At 40.9% G+C, this 24,100-nt stretch overlaps 1 protein-coding gene across 3 annotated transcripts in view; it reads right to left on the bottom strand.

Annotated features, from left to right (window-relative positions):
* Positions 1-24,100, bottom strand: part of cacna2d2a (calcium channel, voltage-dependent, alpha 2/delta subunit 2a) — a 553,278-nt gene that overhangs the window by 212,439 nt on the left and 316,739 nt on the right. For 2 of the 3 annotated variants that reach the window (XM_061874585.1, XM_061874586.1), the window contains exon 5: positions 12,180-12,224. The exons of the other annotated variant lie outside the window; for it this stretch is intronic. In XM_061874585.1, the coding sequence (XP_061730569.1) occupies positions 12,180-12,224 (45 nt within the window). The remainder of the gene's footprint in view (positions 1-12,179; positions 12,225-24,100) is intronic. 3 annotated transcript variants of the gene reach the window in all.

The following is a 24,100-nucleotide window of genomic DNA, read 5'->3' as shown; positions in this document are numbered from 1 at the left end:
CTGAGTGCTGTGTCCCCTCAGCTGTGGCTGATTGGCACCTGGCCACACCTGGTGTCAATCAGCCAGTTACTATTTAAAATCGCTTTGTCCTCCACTCTGTGTTGGAGTATTGTCATGTCGTGTCGTTGCTAGCTGTATGCTGTAAACTATTCCCTGGATCCTGATTCCTGTTCCCTGCTTCCAGTTTGTTTGTTCCTGGTTCCTGGTTTGTGTATCTTCTTTATTTTTACATTTTTGGACATTAAATATGTTTTCTTATTCAATGCCTGCCACCGTCTCTGCATCTTGGGGTTCGTCAACAACACACCCTGACAAAATAGTCCAACCAAATTCGAACCCCGCAGATATTTCAATGGAAGAGAGACTTGACAGAATTGTGGCAATGATGGCTGAATTAAAGAACACTTCGGCCTCATTTCAAGCCCTCTCCCACCCATCCCTTTTGTCTGGTGACGTCTGGGATCCGTCCCTTGAGGAGGGGGGGAGTGAGGGGGGCTATGAGTAGCTGTGCAGCTGAGGCACCATCATCTCCGGTGGGCCGGCTGACGCCACCATCATCTCCGGTGGGCCGGCAGACGCCACCATCATCTCCGGTGGGCCGGCAGACGCCACCATCATCTCCGGTGGGCCAGCAGCAGGGAGCGCCATCATCTCTGGTGGGCCAGCAACAGAGGGCGCCACCATCCTCTCCGGTGGGCCAGCAGCAGGGGGCGCCACCATCATCTCCGGTGGGCCAGCAGCAGGGGGCGCCACCATCATCTCCGGTGGGCCAGCAGCAGGGGGCGCCACCATCATCTCCGGTGGGCCAGCAGCAGGGGGCGCCACCATCATCTCCGGTGGGCCAGCAGCAGGGGGCGCCACCATCATCTCCGGTGGGCCAGCAGCAGGGGGCGCCACCATCATCTCCGGTGGGCCAGCAGCAGGGGGCGCCACCATCATCTCCGTTGGGCCAGCAGCAGGGGGCGCCACCATCATCTCCGGTGGGCCAGCAGCAGGGGGCGCCATCATCTCCGGTGGGCCAGCAACAGGCGTTCAACTCGCCGTCGCCGCCTAACTCTTCCCCGGTGGTTGCGGGGACACTTGACCTGGCGGCCAACCTCCTTGTCCTCCCTCCACCCTCCCGTGATTTTGGACTATTTTCTTTTGGGGAGGGTTTCTAGAACATCTGTTATCCGTTATGGGAAGGGGGGCTACTGTCAGGCTTGCCCCTGACGGATTGGTTAGGTTTTAGTTTTTCCTCTGAGTTGGTTGTATTTCCTGTCAGCGCTTTTGTTTTGGTTCTGTTTCCTGTTTGTCTCCCTGAGTGCTGTGTCCCCTCAGCTGTGGAGTATTGGCACCTGGCGACACCTGGCGTCAATCGGCCAGTTACTATTTAAACCTGCTTTGTCCTCCACTCGGTGTTGGACTATTGTCGTGTCATTGCTAGCTGTATGCTGTAAGCTATTCCCTGGATCCTGATTCCTGTTCCCTGCTTCCAGTTTGCTTGTTCCTGGTTCCTGGTTTGTGTTTCTTCTTTATTTTTAAATTTTTGGACATTAAATTATGTTTTCTTATTCAATGCCTGCCACCGTCTCTGCATCTTGGGGTTCGTCAACAACACACCCTGACTAATCCGATACCAAGTCATTACAGGATTATACATTGGTCATATTCAAAGTCCTCATGTGTCCAGTGACACATTTCCTGACTTTATAAACTTAATATACATCTTAAAAAAAACTAAAGAAGATGTGAGTCAAAAAAAAATAGATGTAATCATAGTAATCTCGACTCTGTAGTTGGTATCATTACAGTGGATGTTAGGTGGAGATCCACCAATGGTGTTTGTTTACATTTTGAGACCGGTAAATTACAGTGTGTAGTGAAACATGTTTAGCTATTCCTCGTCCTGCAGGGATGATACTTGTAAGAAACTTATTTTGTCACTATGGAGACCAGGATTAGTGATTTAGAAGTAGCTAAAACATTGCGGACGGTGGATGGACGTTAGCCGCTAGCTAGCTAGCTATGTCTTAAAGCACCTCTTCCTGAGGGCATTTCAGTGTTGTTACTTCATCTTTATCGTTAGTTTTTAAGCCAAAATGTGTCCATTCTCCCTTTTTTGTCTACACAGTGTCTGCTTGCAAGTACTCTGTGATTGTGCGCTACCGAACATGCTCCTCTGCTCGTAAACCAGCAATGTCTGGACGTGACTTCAAAGCGGGCGCGGGGGGTGGCAGACCGGTACGTTTTAGAGACGGTATAGAACCGAAAATGATTCATCAATATCGGGGTATTATACTAATACCGGTATACCGTACAACCCTACTCTACTGTACAGTAATATATGTACTTATAGCATAGGACATAATGAGTAGTTTTATTTTTTATGGATCAACAACAAACTCCTTGGTTTTGAAGGCGGGTCAGTAAAGTCAAAAGTGTCTTGCTGCAAGTGTTGATGTGTTAATCATGACTGATCTTCTCCAATTAGATGTGCTGACAGGCCCTAAAGCCTCGTGTCATGAATAAACAAAGACAATATCACACATGATTTATTGCTCCTTCACCTCGTCCTTCTCTGGTCCTCTCCTTCCAATCCTAAATTTTCTTTGGATTGTAGCACGTATCAAGAACACGTGATGATCCAAAAAACTTAGTACACAATTCCAAATCATCCACATGGAGGACTGAAAAGTATCTACTACTGATCTTGATTTTTATCGTGTGATTGGGGTAGTATATATATATATATATTTTTTTTTTTAAACTTGGGACTTCCCGCGGGCCGGATTTTGTACGCTGGCGGGCCAGATCCGATCCCTGATCTAAAGGATAAAAATATCATTCTATTATGTGCCTATTTCTTTTTTAAATGAAGACTAAATACTGATGTAAAAACTGTATTATGTTAAGTAAATGTGTTATACTTGTATAGCGCTTTTCTACCTTCAAGGTACTCAAAGCACTTTGGCACAATTTCCACATTCACCCATTTATACACACATTCACACACTGATGGCGGGAGCTGCCATGCAAGACCCTAACCACAACCCATCAGGAGCAAGGGTGAAGTGTCTTGCTCAATGACACAACCGACATGATGAGGATGGCAGAAGCTGGGGATTGAACCAGGAACCCTCAGGTTGCTGGTACAACCGCTCTACCAAACGAGCCGCGCGTCACCAAAGTTCTTTATGGGTGTTTTAGATAGATAGATAGATAGTACTTTATTGATTGTTTTACTTTCTGTACCTTGTTTGCTATATTATTGTAAATTAGTTTTTAATTTTAATTTGTTGACAGGGTGTTTTGTTCCTCTTTAAAAAAAAAAAAAAAAAATTATATATATATATATATATATATATATATATATATATATATATATATATATATATATATATATATATATATATATATATATATATATATATATATATATTAAGGGTGTGGGAAAAAATCAATTCTAATACGAATCGAATAGTTTACGTTGTGCGATTCAGAATCGATTCTCATTTTTAAAAAATCGATTAATTTTTTTTTTTTTTAATCAATCCAACAAACCACTACACAGCAATACCATAACAATGCAATCCAATTCCAAAACCAAATCTAACCCAGCAACACTCAGAACTGCAATAAACAGAGCAATTGAGAGGAGACAAACACGACACAGAACAAACCAAAAGTAATTTAAAAAAAAAATGAATATCACCAACAACAGTATCAATATTAATTATAATTTCAAAGTAGCAGTGATTAAAAATCCCTCACTGACATTATCATTAGACCTTTAGAAAAATAATAAAAAAGAAAAATAGTGTCACAGTGGCTTACACTTGCATCGCATCTCATAAGCTTGACAACACACTGTGTCCAATATTTTCACAAAGATAAAATAAGTCATATTTTTGGTTCGTTTAATAGTTAAAACAAATTTACATTATTGCAATCAGTTGATAAAACATTGTTCGTTACAATTATAAAAGCTTTTTTTTTAAAAACTACTACTTTGCTAGCATGTCAGCAGACTGGGGTAGATCCTGCTGAAATCCTATGTATTGAATGAATACAGAATCGTTTTGAATCGGAAAAATATCGTTTTTGAATCGAGAATCGAATCGAAAAAATCGATTTATTATGGAATTGTGACCTCAAGAATCGATATTGAATCGAATCGTGGGACACCCAAAGATTCACAGCCCTAATTATATATATATATATATATATATATATATATATATATATATATATATATATATATATATATATGTCTTAATTACATTATCCAGAGAATGGTGCTTGATTCCGTGGTAGAGCGCAATATCAATCAATCAATCAATGTTTATTTATATAGCCCTAAATCACAAATGTCTCAAAGGACCGTACAAACCATTACGGCTACGACATCCTCGGAAGAACCCACATAAGGGCAAAGAAAACTCACACCCAGTGGGACGCCAGTGACAATGCTGACTATGAGAAACCTTGGAGAGGACCTCAAATGTGGGCAACCCCCCCCTCTAGGGGACCGAAATCAATGGATGTCGAGCAGGTCTAACATGATACTGTGAAAGTTCAATCCATAGTGGCTCCAACACAGCCGCGAGAGTTCAGTTCAAAGCGGATCCAAGACAGCAGCGATATATATGTATGTGTGGGGAAAATCACAAGACTACATCTCTACAGAACTGTTTCATGAGGGGTTCCCTCAATCGTCAATCTACTGATGATTGAGGGAACCCCTCATGAAACAGTTCTGTAGAGATGAAGTACACACATATATATATATATATATATATATATATATATATATATATATATATATATATATATATATATATATATATTCATTTAATTAGATTTAGATTTTTTGTTTTTTTTACTGCCCGGTTTGCTTGTTTTTTTAAATTGATCAATCATCCGCCGGTTTTGTTTTGTTTATATTTGCCGGGTCAAATTTCCGTCCCCGTTTATTGCATTTTTATTGGTCATAAATTTTGATTTGCCAAAAGTTTTATCAATGACAATTACTGCCTCAGTATACATTGGGACAACTTTACTGCGCGGGGATGTCAAAAGAAAGACTTCATGGTAAACACTAAGGTGAGTGTAAAGTCAACCTTTTTAACTTCATCCTGGGCCCATCTCCAGTAAATGAGTTTTTAGTCTTTGCGAGTTCATGGAAACTTCTCTTTTATCTCCCGCTGAGGCGACATCATTCAAGGGTGGGGACAGGCTAGCTATTAGCTTCAAGCTAACCAGCACTCGACCAGACTCCTCCACCTCAAAAACATACTTTGCAGGTCAATAAACGGGGCAAATGTGTGCCGTTTGAAGTGTTAATAGGCGAGGAGTGTTCAAAAGGAGTCTCTTGGAAAAGTGGCTGACAAGTGAGCAAGTGTCGCTCACATCGCTGACATCATCACCGTCATTGTTTACTGAAATAGAGATGCTGACTGTGCTTTATGATAAATGCTCTGCTTTTTAACCATAGACTTATCAGAATTTTTTTTTTATTATCCATAGCAGGAGTGTCAAAACTGTGGCCCGGAAGCCATTTGCAGCCCGCAGCTAATGTTTTAAAGGTCCACGGCACAATCTAAAAATACTACTAAAATAAACAAAAACATAAGCAAAGTGGAATAAAAAAGCTTACAGGTGAATTTTTATTTAGAAACTGTTGCAATGTTGTTGACTAATAACACAAAGCTGTTGATTCTCTTTCAAACGTTCATTGCTCAAAACATAATACACCCTGGACAAGTGGAGTACACCCTGGACAAGTCGCCACCTCATTGCAGGGCCAAAACAGATAGACAGACAACATCCACATTCACATTCACACACTAGGGCCAATTTAGTGTTGCCAATCAACCTTTGAGACACTAGTGATTTAGGGCTATATAAGTAAACATTGATTGATTGATCCCAAGGTGCATGTCTTTGGAAACCCACGCAGTCAATGGGAGAACATGCAAACTCCACACAGAAAGATCCCGAGCCCGGTATTGAACCCAGGACTACTCAGGACCTTCGTATTGTGAGGCAGATGCACTAACCTCTCTTCCACTGTTCTGCCCATAAAATATTCCACTTTGAAAAATAGTTTTTGTGGAAGATTTTGCATATTTTGTGTGTTTGCCATAAAAAAAACAACATAGTTTTCTTTGACAAAACGGGCAAAAAACTAAAACAAAAAAACAACATAAAAAAACAATTTTGAAATAAGGGATAAATCTGAAGTTGTCTACTCTAGAGATTTAAGGGTTAAATAATGTATGGATTATCCTCATTTCATGACCAAAGCAAACAACTTTTTACACTTTTATAGTGAAATAAATACACCTACGAACTTTTAAATACAAATATAGGTAAAACTACCAACAGCAGTCTTTTCCATGAAGGAAAGAAGAAAGTGAATGAATGTTTATAAATAATAGTTAATACATTTACATTAAATGGTTTTCTTTTGTATTGTTTTTTTTTAATGAATTAAGTAATGTTCATGACAACCTTTTTCCAAAAGACAATATAAAATGTGAGATATAACAGAAAATGCATACATTTATTATTTATTTTCAAAATGCTTACAAAAAAGGGGGACCCCAAAAATGTACTGTGGGACCCCATTAATAAGACTTGATGGTGTCCCTGAAACCCCATTTTGAAAATTCCTAGTGCCAACACTGGATATATATATATATATATATATATATATATATATATATATATATATATATATATATATATATATATATATATAAATTTATTTTTTGCTGATGGTGTGTTTGACGGAGAAGCAGCTGGAAGGAGATACTGTATAACAGGGGTAGGGAACCTATGGCTCTAGAGCCAGATGTGGCTCTTTTGATGACTGCATCTGGCTCTCAGATAAATCTTAGCTGACATTGCTTAACATGATAAGTAATGAATAATTCCGCTGGTAATCACAGTGTTAAAAATAACGTTCAAAATATAAAACATTCTCATACAAAAGTATTGCAAGATCTCGGAAAACATCCATCTCCCTTTAGGGCCTCCGTATGATTGTAAACGGAATAGAGGACAAATATTCCAGGCAGATTTTAAGAATGTAAAATCAACAAAATAATCATACCTGTCATTTGCATTTAAATATATGGGTCGCTTCTAAGGAAAATAAGGGATTGTCAACGTTTAACGATTTTACTTGTCTCTTTTTCTCTGTCTTGTGCTGTGAATCTTTTAAAATCAGTATTAGGGGCGGCATGGCTCGGTTGATACCGCAGCTGTGCCAGCAACTTGGGGGTTGCAGGTTTGATCCCCGCTTCCGCCATCCTAGTCACTGTCGTAGTGTCCTTGGGCAAGACACTTTACCCACTTGCTCGCAGTGCCCGCCCACACTGGTTTAAATGGAAGTTAGATAATGAGTTTCACTATGTAAAGCGCTTTGAGTCACTAGAGAAAAAGCGCTAAATAAATATAATTCACTTCACTTCATACATTTTAATCCATCCATCTGTTTTCTACCGCACCTGTTCAAGAAGTCGCATTAATGGTAAGAAGCATTTCTTTTATCATCGGAGAGCTTCCGAATAAAAATGTTATTAAAAAAGAATGAGAAACTTATTATGTGAAGATCTGTCACTTCATTTCTGTTTGTGCTTCTTTGTTTTGTATGTACTTCCCATCAGTGCTCTTATTTTGTTTCCATTACCTGCTTGTACCGCTGAGCGCTGTGTTTTTTCCCCTCACCTGCTGTTGGTTGGCAGCCGGTCCACACCTGCTACCAATCAGCATGTTTCTATTTATGCTCGTCTTGCGCGTTCCTCAGCTTACCTGCTCTTCGCTCTCCTGGTTCCTGCATCTTGGTGCCGCCACTACTGCTGCCATGCGAGTTTGTGACATATTATACTCTATAAATGTTGGTCTTACTTAATAATGCCGACATTTTGTTATATTCAGTGTTAAAAAATATTCAATGGCTCTCACGGAAATACATTTAAAAATATTTGGCTTAAATGGCTCTCTCGGCCAAAAAGGTTCCCGACCCCTGCTGTAGAAGTACACTCTCCAAGGTAATCAGTCACCTTAAAATATGGTTACATTACTTCATAAAACTACCATAGCGGCTTGTACAACATTCTATTGTATGTTTTTTTTGTACAATATTTATTACCAAAATTTTCTTTTGAAAAGGCAAGTTACATGTCAACATTGGGCTGTTGTTGGGGCCAAGTACTGATTAAATTCATTTTTATTCATTCCAGTGGGCGACGCTGTTTCACAACAGCAAGTTTTTCGAGGTAGGAGCTGCATCACAGAAACAACTAAACTGATCACTAATCACTTTTATGCCAACATTACCGGTACAATTAAATATATCACTACATTCGATGAAAGATGGCTACTCAAGTGGTTTGTGTTAGCCCGTGTTGACCCCTCAACTTTGCACTACAAATGTATATTTTAGTCGTCGAAAAAGTGCATTAAGAGCATAATTTAAATGCTCATTACTCTGAGAAAACCAGATGGTAACGTCTGTTACCGCCCACATGCTAGAGGAGGTCAAAGGTGGTGTTGAGGTTAGAAGGTTGGTCAGTTGTTTCTACAAAACCCAAAACCAGTGAAGTTGGCACTTTGTGTAAATGGTAAATAAAAACCGAATACAATGATTTGCAAATCCTTTTCAACCTATATTCAATTGAACAGACTGCAAATCCAAGATATTTAACCTTCAAGCTAGAAAAGTTTTTTATTTTTTGCAAATATTAGCTCATTTGGAATTTGATACCTGCAACATGTTTCAAAAAAGCTGCCACAAGTGGCAAAAAAGACTGAGAAAGTTGAGGAATACTCATCAAACACTTATTTGGAACATCCCACAGGTGAACAGGCTAAGTGGGAACAGGTGGGTGCCACGATTGGGTACAAAAGCAACTTCCATGAAATGCTCAAAACAAGGACGGGGCGAGGGTTACCACTTTGTGAACAAATGCGTGAGCAAATTGTTGAACAGTTTAAGATCAACATTTCTCAACAAGCTATTGCAAGGAATTTAGGGATTTCACCATCTAAGGTCTGTAATATCATCAAAAGGTTCAGAGAATCTGGAGAAATCACTGCACGTAACATTGAATGCCCGGGACTTTGGATCCCTCTGATGGTACTGCATCAAATAGCGACATCAGTGTGTAAAGGATATCCCTACATGGGCTCAGGAACACTTCAGAAACCCACTGGCAGTAACTACAGTTTGTCTTTACATCTGTAAGTGCAAGTAAAAACTCAACTATGCAAAGCAAAAGCCATTTATCAACAACACCCAGAAGCGCCGCCGGCTTCGCTGGGCCCGAGCTCATTTTAGATGGACTGATGCAAAGTTTAAACTTGTACTGTGGTCTAACGAGTCCACATTCAAACTGTTTTTGGAAACTGGATGTTGTGTCCTCCGAAACAAAGAGGAAAATAACTATACGGATTATACTAGGCGCAAAGTTGAAAAGCCAGCATCTGTGATGGTATGGGGGTGTTAGTGTCCAAGGCATGGGTAAATTACACATCTGTGAAGGCACCATTAATGCTGAAAGGTACCCACAGTTTTTGGAGCAACATGTCTTGCCATTGAAGCTACAGTATCATGGATGCCTTGTACCGCTGAGCGCTGTGTTTTTTCCCCTCAACTGCTGTTGGTTGGTAGCCGGTCCACACCTGCTGCCAATCAGCATGTTTCTATTTATGCTCGTCTTGCGCGTTCCTCAGCTAACCTGCTCTTCGCTCTCCTGGTTCCTGCATCTTGGTGCCGCCACTACTGCTGCCATGCGAGTTTGTGACATATTATACTGTATAAATGTTGAGCTTACTTAATAATGGAGACATTTTGTTGTATTCAGTGTTAAAAATGATTACATGCCTCTTATGGAAATACATTTTAAAATATTTGGCTTAAATTGCTCTCTCAGCCAAAAATGTTCCCGACCCCTGCAGTAGAATTACATTCTCCAAGGTAATCAGTCACCTTAAAATATTGTTACATTACTTCATAAAACTACCTTAGCGGTTTGGACAACATTCTATTGTATGTTTTTTTTTACCAAAACGTTATTTTCTTTTCAAAAGGCAAGTTACACCTCAACATTGTACTGATTAAATTCATTTTATTAATTCGAGTGGGCGACGCTGTTTCACAACAGCAAGTTTTTCGAGGTAGGAGCTGCATCACAGAAGCAACTAAACTGATCACTAATCACTTTTATGCCAACATTACCGGTACAATTAAATATATCACTACATTCGATGAAAGATGGCTACTCAAGTGGTTTGTGTTAGCCCGTGTTGACCCCTCAAGTTTGCACTTCAAATATATATTTTAGTTGTCGAAAAAGTGCATTAAGAGCATAATTTAAATGCTCATTACTCTGAGAAAACTGGATGGTAAAGTCTGTTACCACCCACATGCTAGAGGAGGTCAAAGGTAGTGTAGAAGTTAGAAGGTTGGTCAGGTGTTTCTACAAAACCCAAAACCAGTGAAGTTGGCACTTTGTGTAAATGGTAAAAAAAAAAAAAAAACAGAATACAATGATTTGCAAATCCTTTTCAACTTATATTCAATTGAATAGACTGCAAGGACAAGATATTTAATGTTCGAACTGAGAAACTTATTTTTTTTGTTGCAAAAAAAACATTAAGTTAGAATTTAATGGCAGCAACACATTGCCAAAAAGTTATCACAAGGGCATTTTTACCACTGTGTTACATGACCTTTCCATTTAACAACACACAGTTAACGTTTGGGATCTGAGGAGACCAATTTTTTAAGCTTTTTAGGGGGAATTATTTCCCTATTCTTGCTTGATGTACAGCTTAAGTTGTTCAATAGTCCGGGGTCTCTGTTGTCGTATTTTAGGCTTCATAATGCACCACACATTTTCAAAGGGTACTAGACAGGCAGGCCATTCTAGTGCCCACACTCTTTTACTATTGACATTGTCTTGCTGAAATAAACAGGGGCGTCCATGATACCGTAGCTTCAATGGCAACACATGTTGCTCCAAAACCTGTGTACCTTTCAGCATTAATGGTGCCTTCACAGATGTGTAAGTTACCCATGCCTTGGACACTAACACCCCCATACCATCATAGATGCTGGCTTTTTATCTTTGCGCCTAGAATTATCTGGATAGTTATTTTCGTCTTTGTTTCAAAAACAGTTTGAATGTGGACTCGTTAGACCACAGTACACGTTTAAACTTTGCATCAGTCCATCTTATATGAGCTTGGGCCCAGCGAAGCCGGCGGCGTTTCTGGGTGTTGTTGATACATGGCTTTGTCTTTGCATAGTAGAGTTATTACTTGCACTTACAGATGTAAAGACCAACTGTAGTTACTGCCAGTGGGTTTCTGAAGTGTTCCTGAGCCCATGTAGGGATATCCTTTACACACTGATGTCTCTATTTGATGTAGTACGACCAGAGGAATCCAAAGTCACGGGCATTCAATGTTACGTGCAGTGATTTCTCCAGATTCTCTGAACCTTTTGATGATATTACAGACCTTAGATGGTGAAATCCCTAAATTCCTTGCAATAGCTTGTTGAGAAATGTTGTTCTTAAACTGTTCAACAATTTGCTCACGCATTTGTTCACAAAGTGGTGACTCTCGCCCCGTCCATGTTTGAGAATGATTGAGCATTTCATGAAAGCTGCTTTTGTACCCAATCAGGGCACCCACCTGTTCTCAATTAGCCTGTTCACCCGTGGAATGTCCCAAATAAGTGTTTGATGAGCATTCTTCATCTTTCTCAGTCTTTTTTGACAGTTGTGCCAGCTTTTTTGAAACATGTTGCAGGCATCAAATTCCAAATGAGCTAATATTTGCAAAAAATAAAACACTTTTCCAGTTTGAACGTTAAATATCTTGGATTTGCAGTCTGTTCAATTGAATATAGGTTGAAAAGGATTTGCAAATCATTGTATTCGGTTTTTATTTACCATTTACACAACGTGCCAACTTCACCGGTTTTGGGTTTTGTAGTAGGGAAGAGGACAGCGCACGTCACATGCACACTGCTACTCAGCCGTCACCTTGGCTACGTGTCGTCAAGACTTGGGCTTCAAGACGCAGGAATGCCAGGGAAGGGGGACGCTTTTTTGGGGGGTGGGGGGTCAGACGCAGACAGGGTTGCAAGGGTAGGGAGGAACAGTCCGTACTGTACTCACATAGTCTGAATCCGCTTTGGAATCGTAGTATGAAATGAGATTCTCCTGTGCAGAAAGAAAGTGGAAAGACAGGTGATGAGAGAAGATGTAGCAGCGCTTATGTCCGCCATTCCTGGAGAGATGATTAAGCAAGAGGGAGAGAGAAAGTCATGGTTATAGTCACAAATATTATATTCCGAGAATATAATCATCATCACAGAACACATGAGTGGTAGTGTGATGTGCCATGACGGTCATGGAGTCAGGAGACAGAGAGCTGCTAACTTTGGAAAATATGTTGTTTTGGAGGCATGAAATACATTTTCTGGAACACTGCAAAAACTCCATGTACATACTGTGTGTTTTATGTGATTTATGTCTTATATGTGTTGTATGTGACTTGTGTCTTTTGAATGACTTATGTGTTTTATGTTACTTTTTTGTTGTACGTGACTTTGTTTATGGTGACTTAGATCCGTGGTCATGAGTTTACAATAATTTCTACAACTTGTATTTTTTTGTGATAGAGTGTCAGGATAGTCTGTCTCCCAGGAAGGCAGACAGACTACTCAAAACATGGCGTTCAAGTAAAAACATGATTTAATTTTAACTAAAAAAAGGTACAAACAAAAAGCACGTGCAGCGGAGGCACAACTTGGGTAAAGAGACAAAATTAACACTTTAACAAACTATGGACATAATGCAAATAACACTTACTATGGCTGGACAAGAGTAGCAAGGACTTTGGCATGAAAAAACTGGCATGGACAGAGCATGAAAAGAAACACAATGACGCCAGGACGACCAACATAAAATGACAGGCTTAAATAGAGATGTGGTGATTGAAAGTAGGTGTGAGACATGACAGGTGAACTGATTGGTCGTCATGGTGACAAAACAGGGAGTGAAAAAAAAAGGAACTTAAAGAGTCCAAAGGTCAAACAGCACCTGGTATTCCTAGGCAGTCTCCCATCCAAGTACTAACCAGGCCAGACACTGCTTAGCTTCGAGAACCAACGAGATCGGGGATGCTCAGGGCAGCAAAGTCACACAAAATCATGATCAGACATGACATAGAGTGATTGGAGCACATATTTGTTGGTCACAAAAACATTCATGAAGTTTGGTTCTTTTGTAAATTTATTATTATTTATTATTTATTACTGAAAATGTAACCAAATCTGCTGGTTCAAAAGTATACATACAGCAATGTTAATATTTGCTTACACGTCCCTTGGCAAGTTTGACTACAATAAGGCGCTTTTGGTAGCCATCCACAAGCATCTGGTTGAATTTTTGACCACTGCTTGACAAATTTGGTGCAGCTGCTAGACATCACATGAACAAAGATAAGACCTTCTAGAGCAGGGGTAGGGAACCCATGGCTCTAGAGCCAGATGTGGCTCTTTTGATGACTGCATCTGGCTCTCAGATAAATCTTAGCTGACATTGCTTAACACGGTAAGTAATGAATAATTCCGCTGGAAATCACAGTGTCAAAAATAACGTTCAAAATATAAAACATTCACATGTATTTTAATCCATCCATCCGGTTTATACCGCACCTGTTCAAGAAGTCGCAATAACGGTAAGAAGTATTTTATTTGTTGTTGGTTAGCTTCAGAATAACAATGTTATCAAAAAGAATAGGAGACTTATTATACTCTAAAAAGGTTGGTCTTACTTAAAAATGCACGCATTTAGTTGTATTCAGTGTTAAAAATTATATTATATGGCACTCACGGAAATACTTTTTAAAATATTTGGCTTGTATGGCTCGCTCAGCCAAAAAGGTTCCCGACCCCTGTTCGAGAGGAAAGTTCTGTGGTTCATCCATCCATTTCCTACCGCTTACTCCCTTTTGAGGTTGCAGGGGGCGCTGGCGCATATCTCAGCTACAATCGGGCGGAAGGCGGGGTACACCCTGGACAAGTCGCCACCCCATCGCAGGGCCAACACAGACAACATTCACACTCACATTCACACACTAGGGCCAATTTAGTGTTGCCAATCAACCTATCCCCAGGTGCATGTCTTTGGAAGTGGGAGGAAGCCGGAGTACCCGGAGGGAACCCACGCATTCACGGGGAGAACATGCAAACTCCACACAGAAAGATCCTGAGCCTAGATTTGAACCCAGGAATGCAGGAACTTTGTTTTGTGACGCAGACGCACTAACTCCTCTGCCACGGTGAAGCCCTTCTGTGGTTCAGTGAAACAAAAATTGAGCTGTTGGGCCACAATAACCAACAATATCTTTGGAGGGGAAAAGGTGAGGTCTTTAATCCCAGGAACATTAGGCCTACCGTCAAGCATGGTGGTGGTAGTATTTTGCTCGTGGCCTGTTTTGCTGCCAATGGAACTGGTGCTTTACAGAGAGTAAATGGGACAATGAAGAAGGAGGATTACCTCCAAGTTCTTCAGGACAACCTAAAATCATCAGCCCGGAGGTTGGGTCTTGGGCACAGTTGGGTGTTCCAACAGGACAACGACCCCAAACACACATCAAAAGTGGTAAAGGAATGGCTGAATCAGGCTAGAATTAAGGTTTTAGAATGGCCTTCCTAAAGTCCTGACTTTAACGTGTGGACAATGCTAAAGAAACAAGTCCATGTCAGAAAACCAAAACATTTAGCCGAACTGCACCAATTTTGTCAATAGGAGTGGTCAATAAGCTTGTGGATGGCTACCAAAAGCGCCTTATTGCAGTGAAACTTGCCAAGGGACATGTAACCAAATATTAACATTGCTGTATGTATACTTTTGACCCAGCAGATTTGGTCACATTTTCAGTAGACCCATAATAAATTCATAAAAGAACCAAACTTCAATGTTTTTTGTGACTATCAGGTATGTGCTCCAATCACTCCATCACAAAAAAATAAGAGTTGTAGAAATTATTGGAAACTCAAAACAGCCATGACATTATGTGTATGTCAACTTTTGACCCCGACTGTATGTGTTTTATGTGTTTTTTGTGACTTGTGTTTTATTTTCATGTTTTTTATGTGACTGTGTTTCATGTGACGTGTGTGACATGACATTAGATGAAACAAAAACAACCATGTTTGCTTTTCACTAGTACATGTCCTTTCCTGTTTACCATTTGGCTCATTGACCAGTGTTGCACGTTTCATTTTCCTTTCTGCACAGCTACCCGAAGCATGTTTGCTTACTATTTGCAGGTCAAATTTAGTGACTTTTTAATCCAGCAGATGGCACCATTATAAAACATCAACATAATATCAATGAAGTGTCAATACAGCTATTGAGTGCCACAAACTGTGGTGTCATTTAATCAACACTGCATGAGTGTGCTCCACTTATCAACCGACTGAGTTCAATATATAATACATACATATTAATATTCTGAAATATATTTTGCACAAGCAGTGTTTATTTGTAAAATGCAGGCACGTGCACACATAGGGCCCTATGGGTGCTTGAGCCCCTGCCCTTTTTTGCCTAGTCTTAAAAAGTGCCCTCTGCCTGTGTGTTTTTTTTTTTAAACAACATTAATAAATTCCTGTTAGGGATGTAAAAAAACAGCGGTACAAAAACTCCACGTTTTCTTGTAATACCGGGGTTGTTTGAGCCTGCGCTTCCGCCAGAGAGAGAGAGCGAGAGAGGAGAGAGAGCCAACTGCGCCTCTGACTGAGGAGACGTGACAGTGGAGCAACTTGAACCTGTGAGTTATGGTCTAGTCGCCATCCACTTATTCAGCATCTAATATGGGTAATATTTCAGAAAAACGCTGTATTATTCTATTACTCAATGTGTCAGCTTCTGTTTTTACCAGACGTCGGAGCACAGCACATCAATTAAGCCCGGCACATCAATTCCGCACAGAGCAGAGCGGATCGTGCGGGACAGGAAGTAGAGTACAAAATACAAAATAAAACACCGGGTTAATATTCAAAATAAAATGCACTATGTTTACGCCGGATCTTATTTCTCTCACAGTAGAGGTTTAGATATAAAGTTGTATTGCGTTTCAGTTGTTTAGTCTGAGCATTAAGTGAGAAAGACCATAAGTTACAACTTGATGGTGTTTTCATCAAGTTAAGGGAAAAAAGGACAGATTTTCACATTGAAGTTTTTTTCATTTGGGTATTTATTTTTGTATTTTTTTTTCGAAGTTCGTGTTGCACTGTTCAATGTTCAATATTAAAGTGCTTATCTTTAACAATAAATATCCTAATAATACACCAGTGTTTTGGTGCTTTTCATGTCTTCCAAGCCTATGATAATGTGAATTAACTCATTATGACAATAATTTGTTGACACAAAAGAAATGGCAATCACTTTTACCTACAAAGGACACACAGCCAAGTAGTTAGCTTACTATTAGCAAATTTGATTTTACATTAATTTCCAAATTGTGTAAAGGACCAAAAAAAAAAAATTCTTGCCCTTTTTCTGACTTTGAGCCCCTGCCCCTCTACAATCATGTGCACGTCCCTGGTAAAATGTGTCATATATTATTGACACAATCATACAAATTCATAATGTGTTTACTTTAGACGCAACATGCGACCTGAGGGAATAGATGCTGAATGTAAGTGTATCACTTGATATCATTTACGGATAATATTGGTAATGTTGGTCAAAACGTCAATACGGAGCATCTTTACTTGTGAGAGAAGCAATTATTAAAAATACACATCTTTATTAGACGTATGCATATGTTTAGGGTGTGCTATGTGGTATACTTTGAGTGTCTGTGATTGATTTTTATCATGACATATTGTTATAAGTAAGAACTTGGGGAAGCAAACATGATCACGGATCAGAGCGCTTACACTCGCCAGACCTGACAATGGTTAGTGGGAGAAATAGACAAAGTTTGCTCGCATTGTGGCAGAAATGTGTGAATGCTGCTTGATAAAAGGGGGGGTGAAAAAGATTGCAATGAGATGTGATGACAAGGCAGAAAGCGTCCAATCCAGGGCTGTCATGTCTTCCCAATTCTGCTCACTGCCACAAGGGGGCATGATTGCATGGCATATGGGCACTGCTAAAATTTGCTGTGATGTACACTATATTGCCAAAAGTAATTGGCCACCCATCCAAATGGTGAGAATCAGGTGTCCTAATCACTTGGCCCGGCCACAGGTGTATAAAATCAAGCACTTAGGCATGGAGACTGTTTCTACAAACATTTGTGAAAGAATGGGCCGCTCTCAGGAGCTCAGTGATTTCCAGAGCTGTCATAGGATGCCACCTGTGCAACAAATCCAGTCGGGAAATTTCCTCGCTCCTAAATATTAAAAAGTCAATTGTGGGCTTTATTGTAAGACAATGAAAGAGTTTGGGAGCAACAGCAACTCTGCCACAAAGTGGTAAGCCACATAGTCTGACAGAGAGGGGTCAGTGGATGCTGAAGTGCATAGTGCAAAGACTTTCTGCACAGTCAGTTGCTACAGAGCTCCAAACTTCATGTGACCTTCTAATTAGCCCACATACAGTACGCAGAGAGCTTCATGGAATGGGTTTCCATGGCCGAGCAGCTGTATCTAAGTCTTACATCATAGAGTCCAATGCAAAGCGTCAGATGCAGTGGTGTGAAGGACGTCGCCACTGGACTCTAGAGTAGTGGCGACGTCTTCTCTGGAGTGATGAATCACGCTTTTCCATCTGGCAATCTGCATTTGGAGTTTGCCAGGAGAACAGTACATTTCGTACTGCATTGTGCCGAGTGTGAATTTTGGTGGAGGAGGAATTATGGTATGAGGTTGTTTTTCAGGAGACGGGCTTGGTCCCTTAGTTCCAGCGAAATACACTTTGAATGCTCCAGGATACCAAAACATTTTGGACAATTCCATGCTCCAAACCTTTTGGAAACAGTTTGGAGCAAGCCCCTTCTTCTTCCAACAAAGCAAAGTCCATAAAGACATGAATGACAGAGTCTGGTGTGGATGAACTTGACTGGCCTGCACAGAGTCATGACCTGAACCCGATAGAACACATTAAGGATTAACTAGAACGGAGACTGAGAGCCAGGACTTCTCGACCAACATCAGTGTGTGACCTCACCAATTATGCGGTTTTGGAATAATGGTGGAAAATTCCTATAAACACACTCCGCAACCTTGTGGACAGCCTTCCCAGAGGAGTTGAAGCTGTAATAGCTGCAAAAGGTGGACCTGACATCATATTGAACCCTATGGGTTAGGAATGGGATGGCACTTCAAGTTTATATGTGAGTCAAGGCAGGTGGCCAAATACTTTTGGCAAAATAGTGTATTTTATTTATCCATCCATCCATTTTCTACTGCTTGTCCCTTTTGGGGTCGCGGAGGGTGCAGCAGCATTTATCAGCTGCATTCGGGCGGAAGGCGTGGTACACCCTGGACAGACAACATTCACATTCACATTCACACACTAGGGCTGATTTAGTGTTGCCAATCAACCTATCCCCAGGTGCATGTCTTTGGAAGTGGGAGGGGCCTATCCCCAGGTGCATGTCTTTGGAGGTGGGAGGAAGCCGGAGTACCCTGAGGGAACCCACGCAGTCACGAGGAGAAAATGCAAACTCCACACAGAAAGATCCCGAGCCCGGGATTGAACTCAGGACTACTCAGGACCTTCGTATTGTGAGGCACATGCACTAACTCCTGTCCCACCATGCTGCCTGTATTTCATTTAGTTCAATTTTTTTTCTTTGTCATCTTTGGTTCCTTGACAACAACTCAGCAGCTCCCTTGCAGCTTCTTACGGAACGTTCCATGTGTCGTTGCTCAAAAGGTTGTTTGTCTGCATGTCGTCCACTCTCCTCCTTCTGAGGCCGGCTTGAGGGCAGCCAGAAGCAGTGGCCCAGCAAGAGGGCCTGCCTCGTTATCGTGTGTGTGTGTGTGTGTGTGTGTGTGTGTGCGTGTGTGTGTGTGTGTGTGTGTGTGAGGGCGGGGGACTTGTTGAGGGCGCCTCAAGGACCGAGGTGCTGGTTCGATGGTCACGGTCTGATGTGATTGGATGTAAAAGAGTCTTGTTTGCTCCACTAGAAATTCTGATGTTCTTTGGCGCGACTCGTCTTCCTCCCGTTGTGTCACACGTGTGCTTCACTCATGCATAAACGCTCCTCATGAGCACCTACGAGCACACGCGTGGTCAGGCCACGTCTACCAGAGCGTCTCCACTCGCCAGGGCTCTGGCTCGCCTGCAGCGCTAATCACAGAGTTAGCCATCATACCGCTGCCTGAGAAGCTCACTAAAGTGAGCCCAGCGTGATCCAAAGTCACAACGACACCAAGACTCACACTGCTGTTCTGCAACTGGAATACCAAATTAAAAAATGTGTGTGGTTTACAATACAAAGTGTGTCACATGGCCAAAGTAAAGAACACATATTAGAATTAGGGCTGACAAAACTAGCACACTGGTTAGCGGACTGGTACTTTTCAGAGGAAGTATAATACCTTATGTGATTCATTAGTATCGCGGTACTATACTAAAACCAGTATACTGTACAACCCTAGTTTGGTTTGTACACAGCGAGCCCGACAGGATTTGTAAGTATGAATTGTTTTCGTTATATTGTAAAACTTACAATTGTTGCTTGGAGTGATGAATGACAAATCCTTTCCAGCAGACACGCTATGGACCAACAATAGACAGAACAGGATATACTTTCAGTTCAGGAAGTAAATTTCAACCCGCAGCAAGTGCAGTGAGCGAACTCCTCCAAAAGCTGGCGCCATATCACAAACAATAACACACCTTTTCAGTGTCTCCGTCGGTGTACAAACCCTGTTTCCATATGAGTTGGGAAATTGGTTTTGATGTAAATATAAATGGAATACAATGATATGCAAATCATTTTCAACCCATATTCAATTGAATGCCCTACAAAGACAAAATATTTGATGTTCAAACTCATAAACTTTATTTTTTTTTTGCAAATAATAATTAACTTAGAATTTCATGGCTGCAACACGTGCCAAAGTAGTTGGGAAAGGGCATGTTCACCACTGTGTCTCATCACCTTTTCTTTTAACAACACTCAATAAATGTTTGGGAACTGGGGAAACTAATTGTTGAAGCTTTGAAAGTGGAATTCTTTCCCATTCTTGTTTTATGTAGAGCTTTAGTCGTTCAACAGTCCGGGGTCTCTGCTGTCGTATTTTACGCTTCATTATGCGCCACACATTTTCGATGGGAGACAGGTCTGGACTGCAGGCGGGCCAGGAAAGTACCCGCACTCTTTTACTACAAAACCACGCTGTTGTAACACATGGCTTGGCATTGTCTTGCTGAAATAAGCAGGGGCGTCCATGATAACGTTGCTCGGATGACAACATATGTTGCTCCAAAACCTGTATGGACCTTTCAGCATTAATGGTGCCTTCACAGATATGTAAGTTACCCATGCCTTGGGCAGTAATACACGCCCATACCATCACAGATGCTGGCTTTTCAACTTCACGCCTATAACAATCCGGATGGTTATTTTCTTCTTTGTTCCGGAGGACCCACGTCCACAGTTTCCAAATATAATGTGAAATGTGGACTCGTCAGACCACAGAACACCTTTCCACTTTGCATCAGTCCATCTTAGATGAGCTCGGGCCCAGCGAAGCCAGCAGCGTTGCTTGGTGTTGTTGATAAATGGGTTTGGCTTTGCATAGCAGAGTTTTAACTTGCACTGTAGCAACCAACTGTAGTTACTGACATTGGTTTTATGAAGTGGTCATGAGCCCATGTGGTGATATCCTTTACACACTGTCTGTTTTTGATGCAGTACCGCCTAAGGGATCAAAAGTCTGTAATATCATCGCTTACGTGCAGTGATTTCTCCAGATTCTCTGAACCTTTTGATGATTTTACGAACCGTAGATGGTAAAATCCCTAAATTCCTTGCAATAACTCGTTGAGAAATGTTCTAAAACTTTTCGACAATTTGCTTACAAATTGGTGACCCTCGCCACATCTTTGTTTGTGAATTACTTAGCATTTCATGGAAGCTGTTTTTATACCCAATCAGGGCACCCACCTGTTCCCAATTAGCCTGCACACCTGTGGGATGTTCAAAATAAGTGTTTGATGAGAATTTCTCAACTTTATCAGTATTTATTGCCACCTTTCCCAACTTCTCTGTCACGTGTTGCTGGCATTAAATTTTAAATTTAATGATTTGCAAAAAAATTTTTTTTTATCAGTTTGAACATCAAATATGTTGTCTTTGTAGCATATTCAACTGAATATGGGTTGAAAATGATTTGAAAATCATTGTATTCCGTTTATATTTAAATCTAACACAATTTCCCAACTCATAAGGAAATGGGATTTGTAATATGAAAACTATTTGTAGAATACAAAACATTATGGCCATAGATTAGCCACACCATTTCATAAACCGCAGAGTTCAAAGCGTTGGAAAGAAGTAGTGGCTTGTAGTCCGAAAAATCCGGTAATATTATCCTCCTTGGTAGCACGGTGGAAAGAGGGGTTAGTGCATCTGCCTCACAATACAAAGGTCCTGAGCAGTCCTAAATTCAATCCGGGGCTCGGGATCTTTCTGTGTGGAGTTTGCATGTTCTCCCCGTGGAATGCGTGGGATCCCTCCGGGTACTCCGGCTTCCTCCCACTTCCAAAGACATGCACCTGGGGATAGGTTGATTGGCAACACTAAATTGGCCCTAGTGTGTGAATGTGAGTGTGAATGTTGTCTATCTGTGTTGGCTCTGTGATGAGGTGGCGACTTGTCCAGTGTGCAGCTGAGATAGGCTCCAGCGACCTCTCGCGACCCCAAAAAAAGGGACAAAGCGGTAGGAAATGGATGGATGGATGGATGGATTATCCTCCTCCTACACTTCCCATCCAATTCAAAGTCTATGGAAATGTTTAGCTTGTTCATATTGGACCGTCAGGCGGGGTGGTGTGGTCTGATGGCCTGAAGACCAGTAGCAGGAATAAGACACAAAAAGACAACACAACGCTTGACAAATTCTCACTGGCACACAAGCTGCTATCAACAAATGAAATTCATCATGTTGCTCCAAATGGGACACAAACACAGAGAGAGTCAGGTGATGATCTCCAGCCCCTCCCTTTTATCACTTTCTATTTATTTTGCTTTCCACCTCTCACACCCCCACTGTCGATTCCACGTTATCTCTTCTCTCCGTGTGCCACATCTCTCCTGTTTGCCTTTGTCTTATCTCCATCTCTGTGAACGTCCCCTTCTCAGCACCAGTCTCCCCTCGCCAATTTCAGATTGGAGCCAAAATTGGCAGCACACAGGTAAGAAGCCGACTGTTGCCATAGGAACTGACCCTTTCCTCTTGATCAGAATGCAACTCTGTTTTGTAGTCAGGCTTACAACGTTGGCGTTTTTTTTTTAATCTGCCAAGTAGCGCTCTATAGCTGCCTATTTATTACGACGAGTGATAGTGCCAAGGAGAAGATAGAACTTGAAAACCCTCTTCCGTGGTTAAAGTATTCTTGTTGAAATATGTAAACATAGACAGGTAGATAATATGAAAGCAGTGTGCCGTACTTGCGCAATAAAGATGGAAAACAGGACTACTTTGACCAATACTTATACTATTAATACTTACACTAATACCATCATTACTGTACTTCAACCAATAATAAACGTTAAAACCATCTAGAAAATGCCATTTCAGCATAAATGGCACATGAATGCTGACAAGCCAAAGCCTAACTAAAATCCTAACAGTTAGCATGCAAGCCAGATAACGTCAAGAAACAAACACATTTTCTCAAGGCATATACAGTGATCAAAAGTTTGCATACACTTGTAAAGAACATGATGTCATGGTTGTCTTGAGTTTCCAATCATTTGTAGAACTCTTATTTTTTGTGATAGAGTGACTGGAGCACATACTTGTTGGTCACGAAAAACATTCATGACTTTTGGTTCTTTTATGACTGAAAATGTGACCAAATCTGCTGGGTAAAAAGTATACATACAGCAATGTTAATATTTGGTTACATGTCCCTTGGCAAGTTTCACTGCAATAAGGCACTTTTGGTAGTCATCCACAAGCTTCTGGTCAAATGTTAGCCTGTGTCAAGTAACAAAATATAAACTCCGTTTCCATATGAGTTGGAAAATTGTGTTAGATGTAAATATAAACGGAATAAAATGATTTGCAAATGCTTTTCAACCCATATTCAATTGAATGCACTACAAAGACAAGATATTTCATGTTCAAACTCATAAACATTATTTTGTTTTGCAAATAATAATTAACTTAGAATTTCATGGCTTTAACACGTGCCAACGTAGTTGGGAAAGGGCATGTTCACCACTGTGTTACATCACCTTTTATTTTAACAACACTCAATAAATGTTTGGGAACTGAGGAAACTAATTGTTGAAGCTTTGAAAGTGGAATTCATTCCCATTCTTGTTTTATGTAGAGCTTTAGTCATTCAACAGTCCGGGGTCTCCGCTGTCATATCTTACGCTTCATAATGTGCCACACATTTTCATTGGGAGACAGGTCTGGACTGCAGGCGGGCCAGGAAAGTATCCACACTCTTTTTTTACAAAGCCACTCTGTTGTAACACTTGTCTTGCTGAAATAAGCAGGGGCGTCCATGAATAAGTAGGGGCGTTCATGATAACGTTGCTTGGATGACAACATATGTTGCTCCAAAACCTGTATGGACCATTCAGCATTAATGGTGTCTTCACAGATGTGTAAGTTACCCATGCTTTGGGCACAAATGCACCCCCATACCATCATAGATGCTGGCTTTTGAACTTTGCGACTATAACAATCCGAATGGTTATTTTCCTCTTTGTTCTGGAGGACACCACGTCCTCTGTTTCCAAATATAATTTGAAATGTGGACTCGTCAGACCACAGAACACCTTTCCACTTTGCATCAGTCCATCTTAGGTGAGCTCGGGCCCAGCCAAGCCGGCGGCGTTTCAGGATATTGTTGATGAATGGGTTTTGCTTTGCATAGTA

This window comes from Nerophis ophidion, linkage group LG16 (genome assembly GCF_033978795.1).
Source record: "Nerophis ophidion isolate RoL-2023_Sa linkage group LG16, RoL_Noph_v1.0, whole genome shotgun sequence".
NCBI classification, from domain to species: domain Eukaryota; kingdom Metazoa; phylum Chordata; class Actinopteri; order Syngnathiformes; family Syngnathidae; genus Nerophis; species Nerophis ophidion.
The sequence above is the reverse complement of the archived record's forward strand: the minus strand, read 5'-3'. Positions and strand labels throughout refer to the sequence as shown.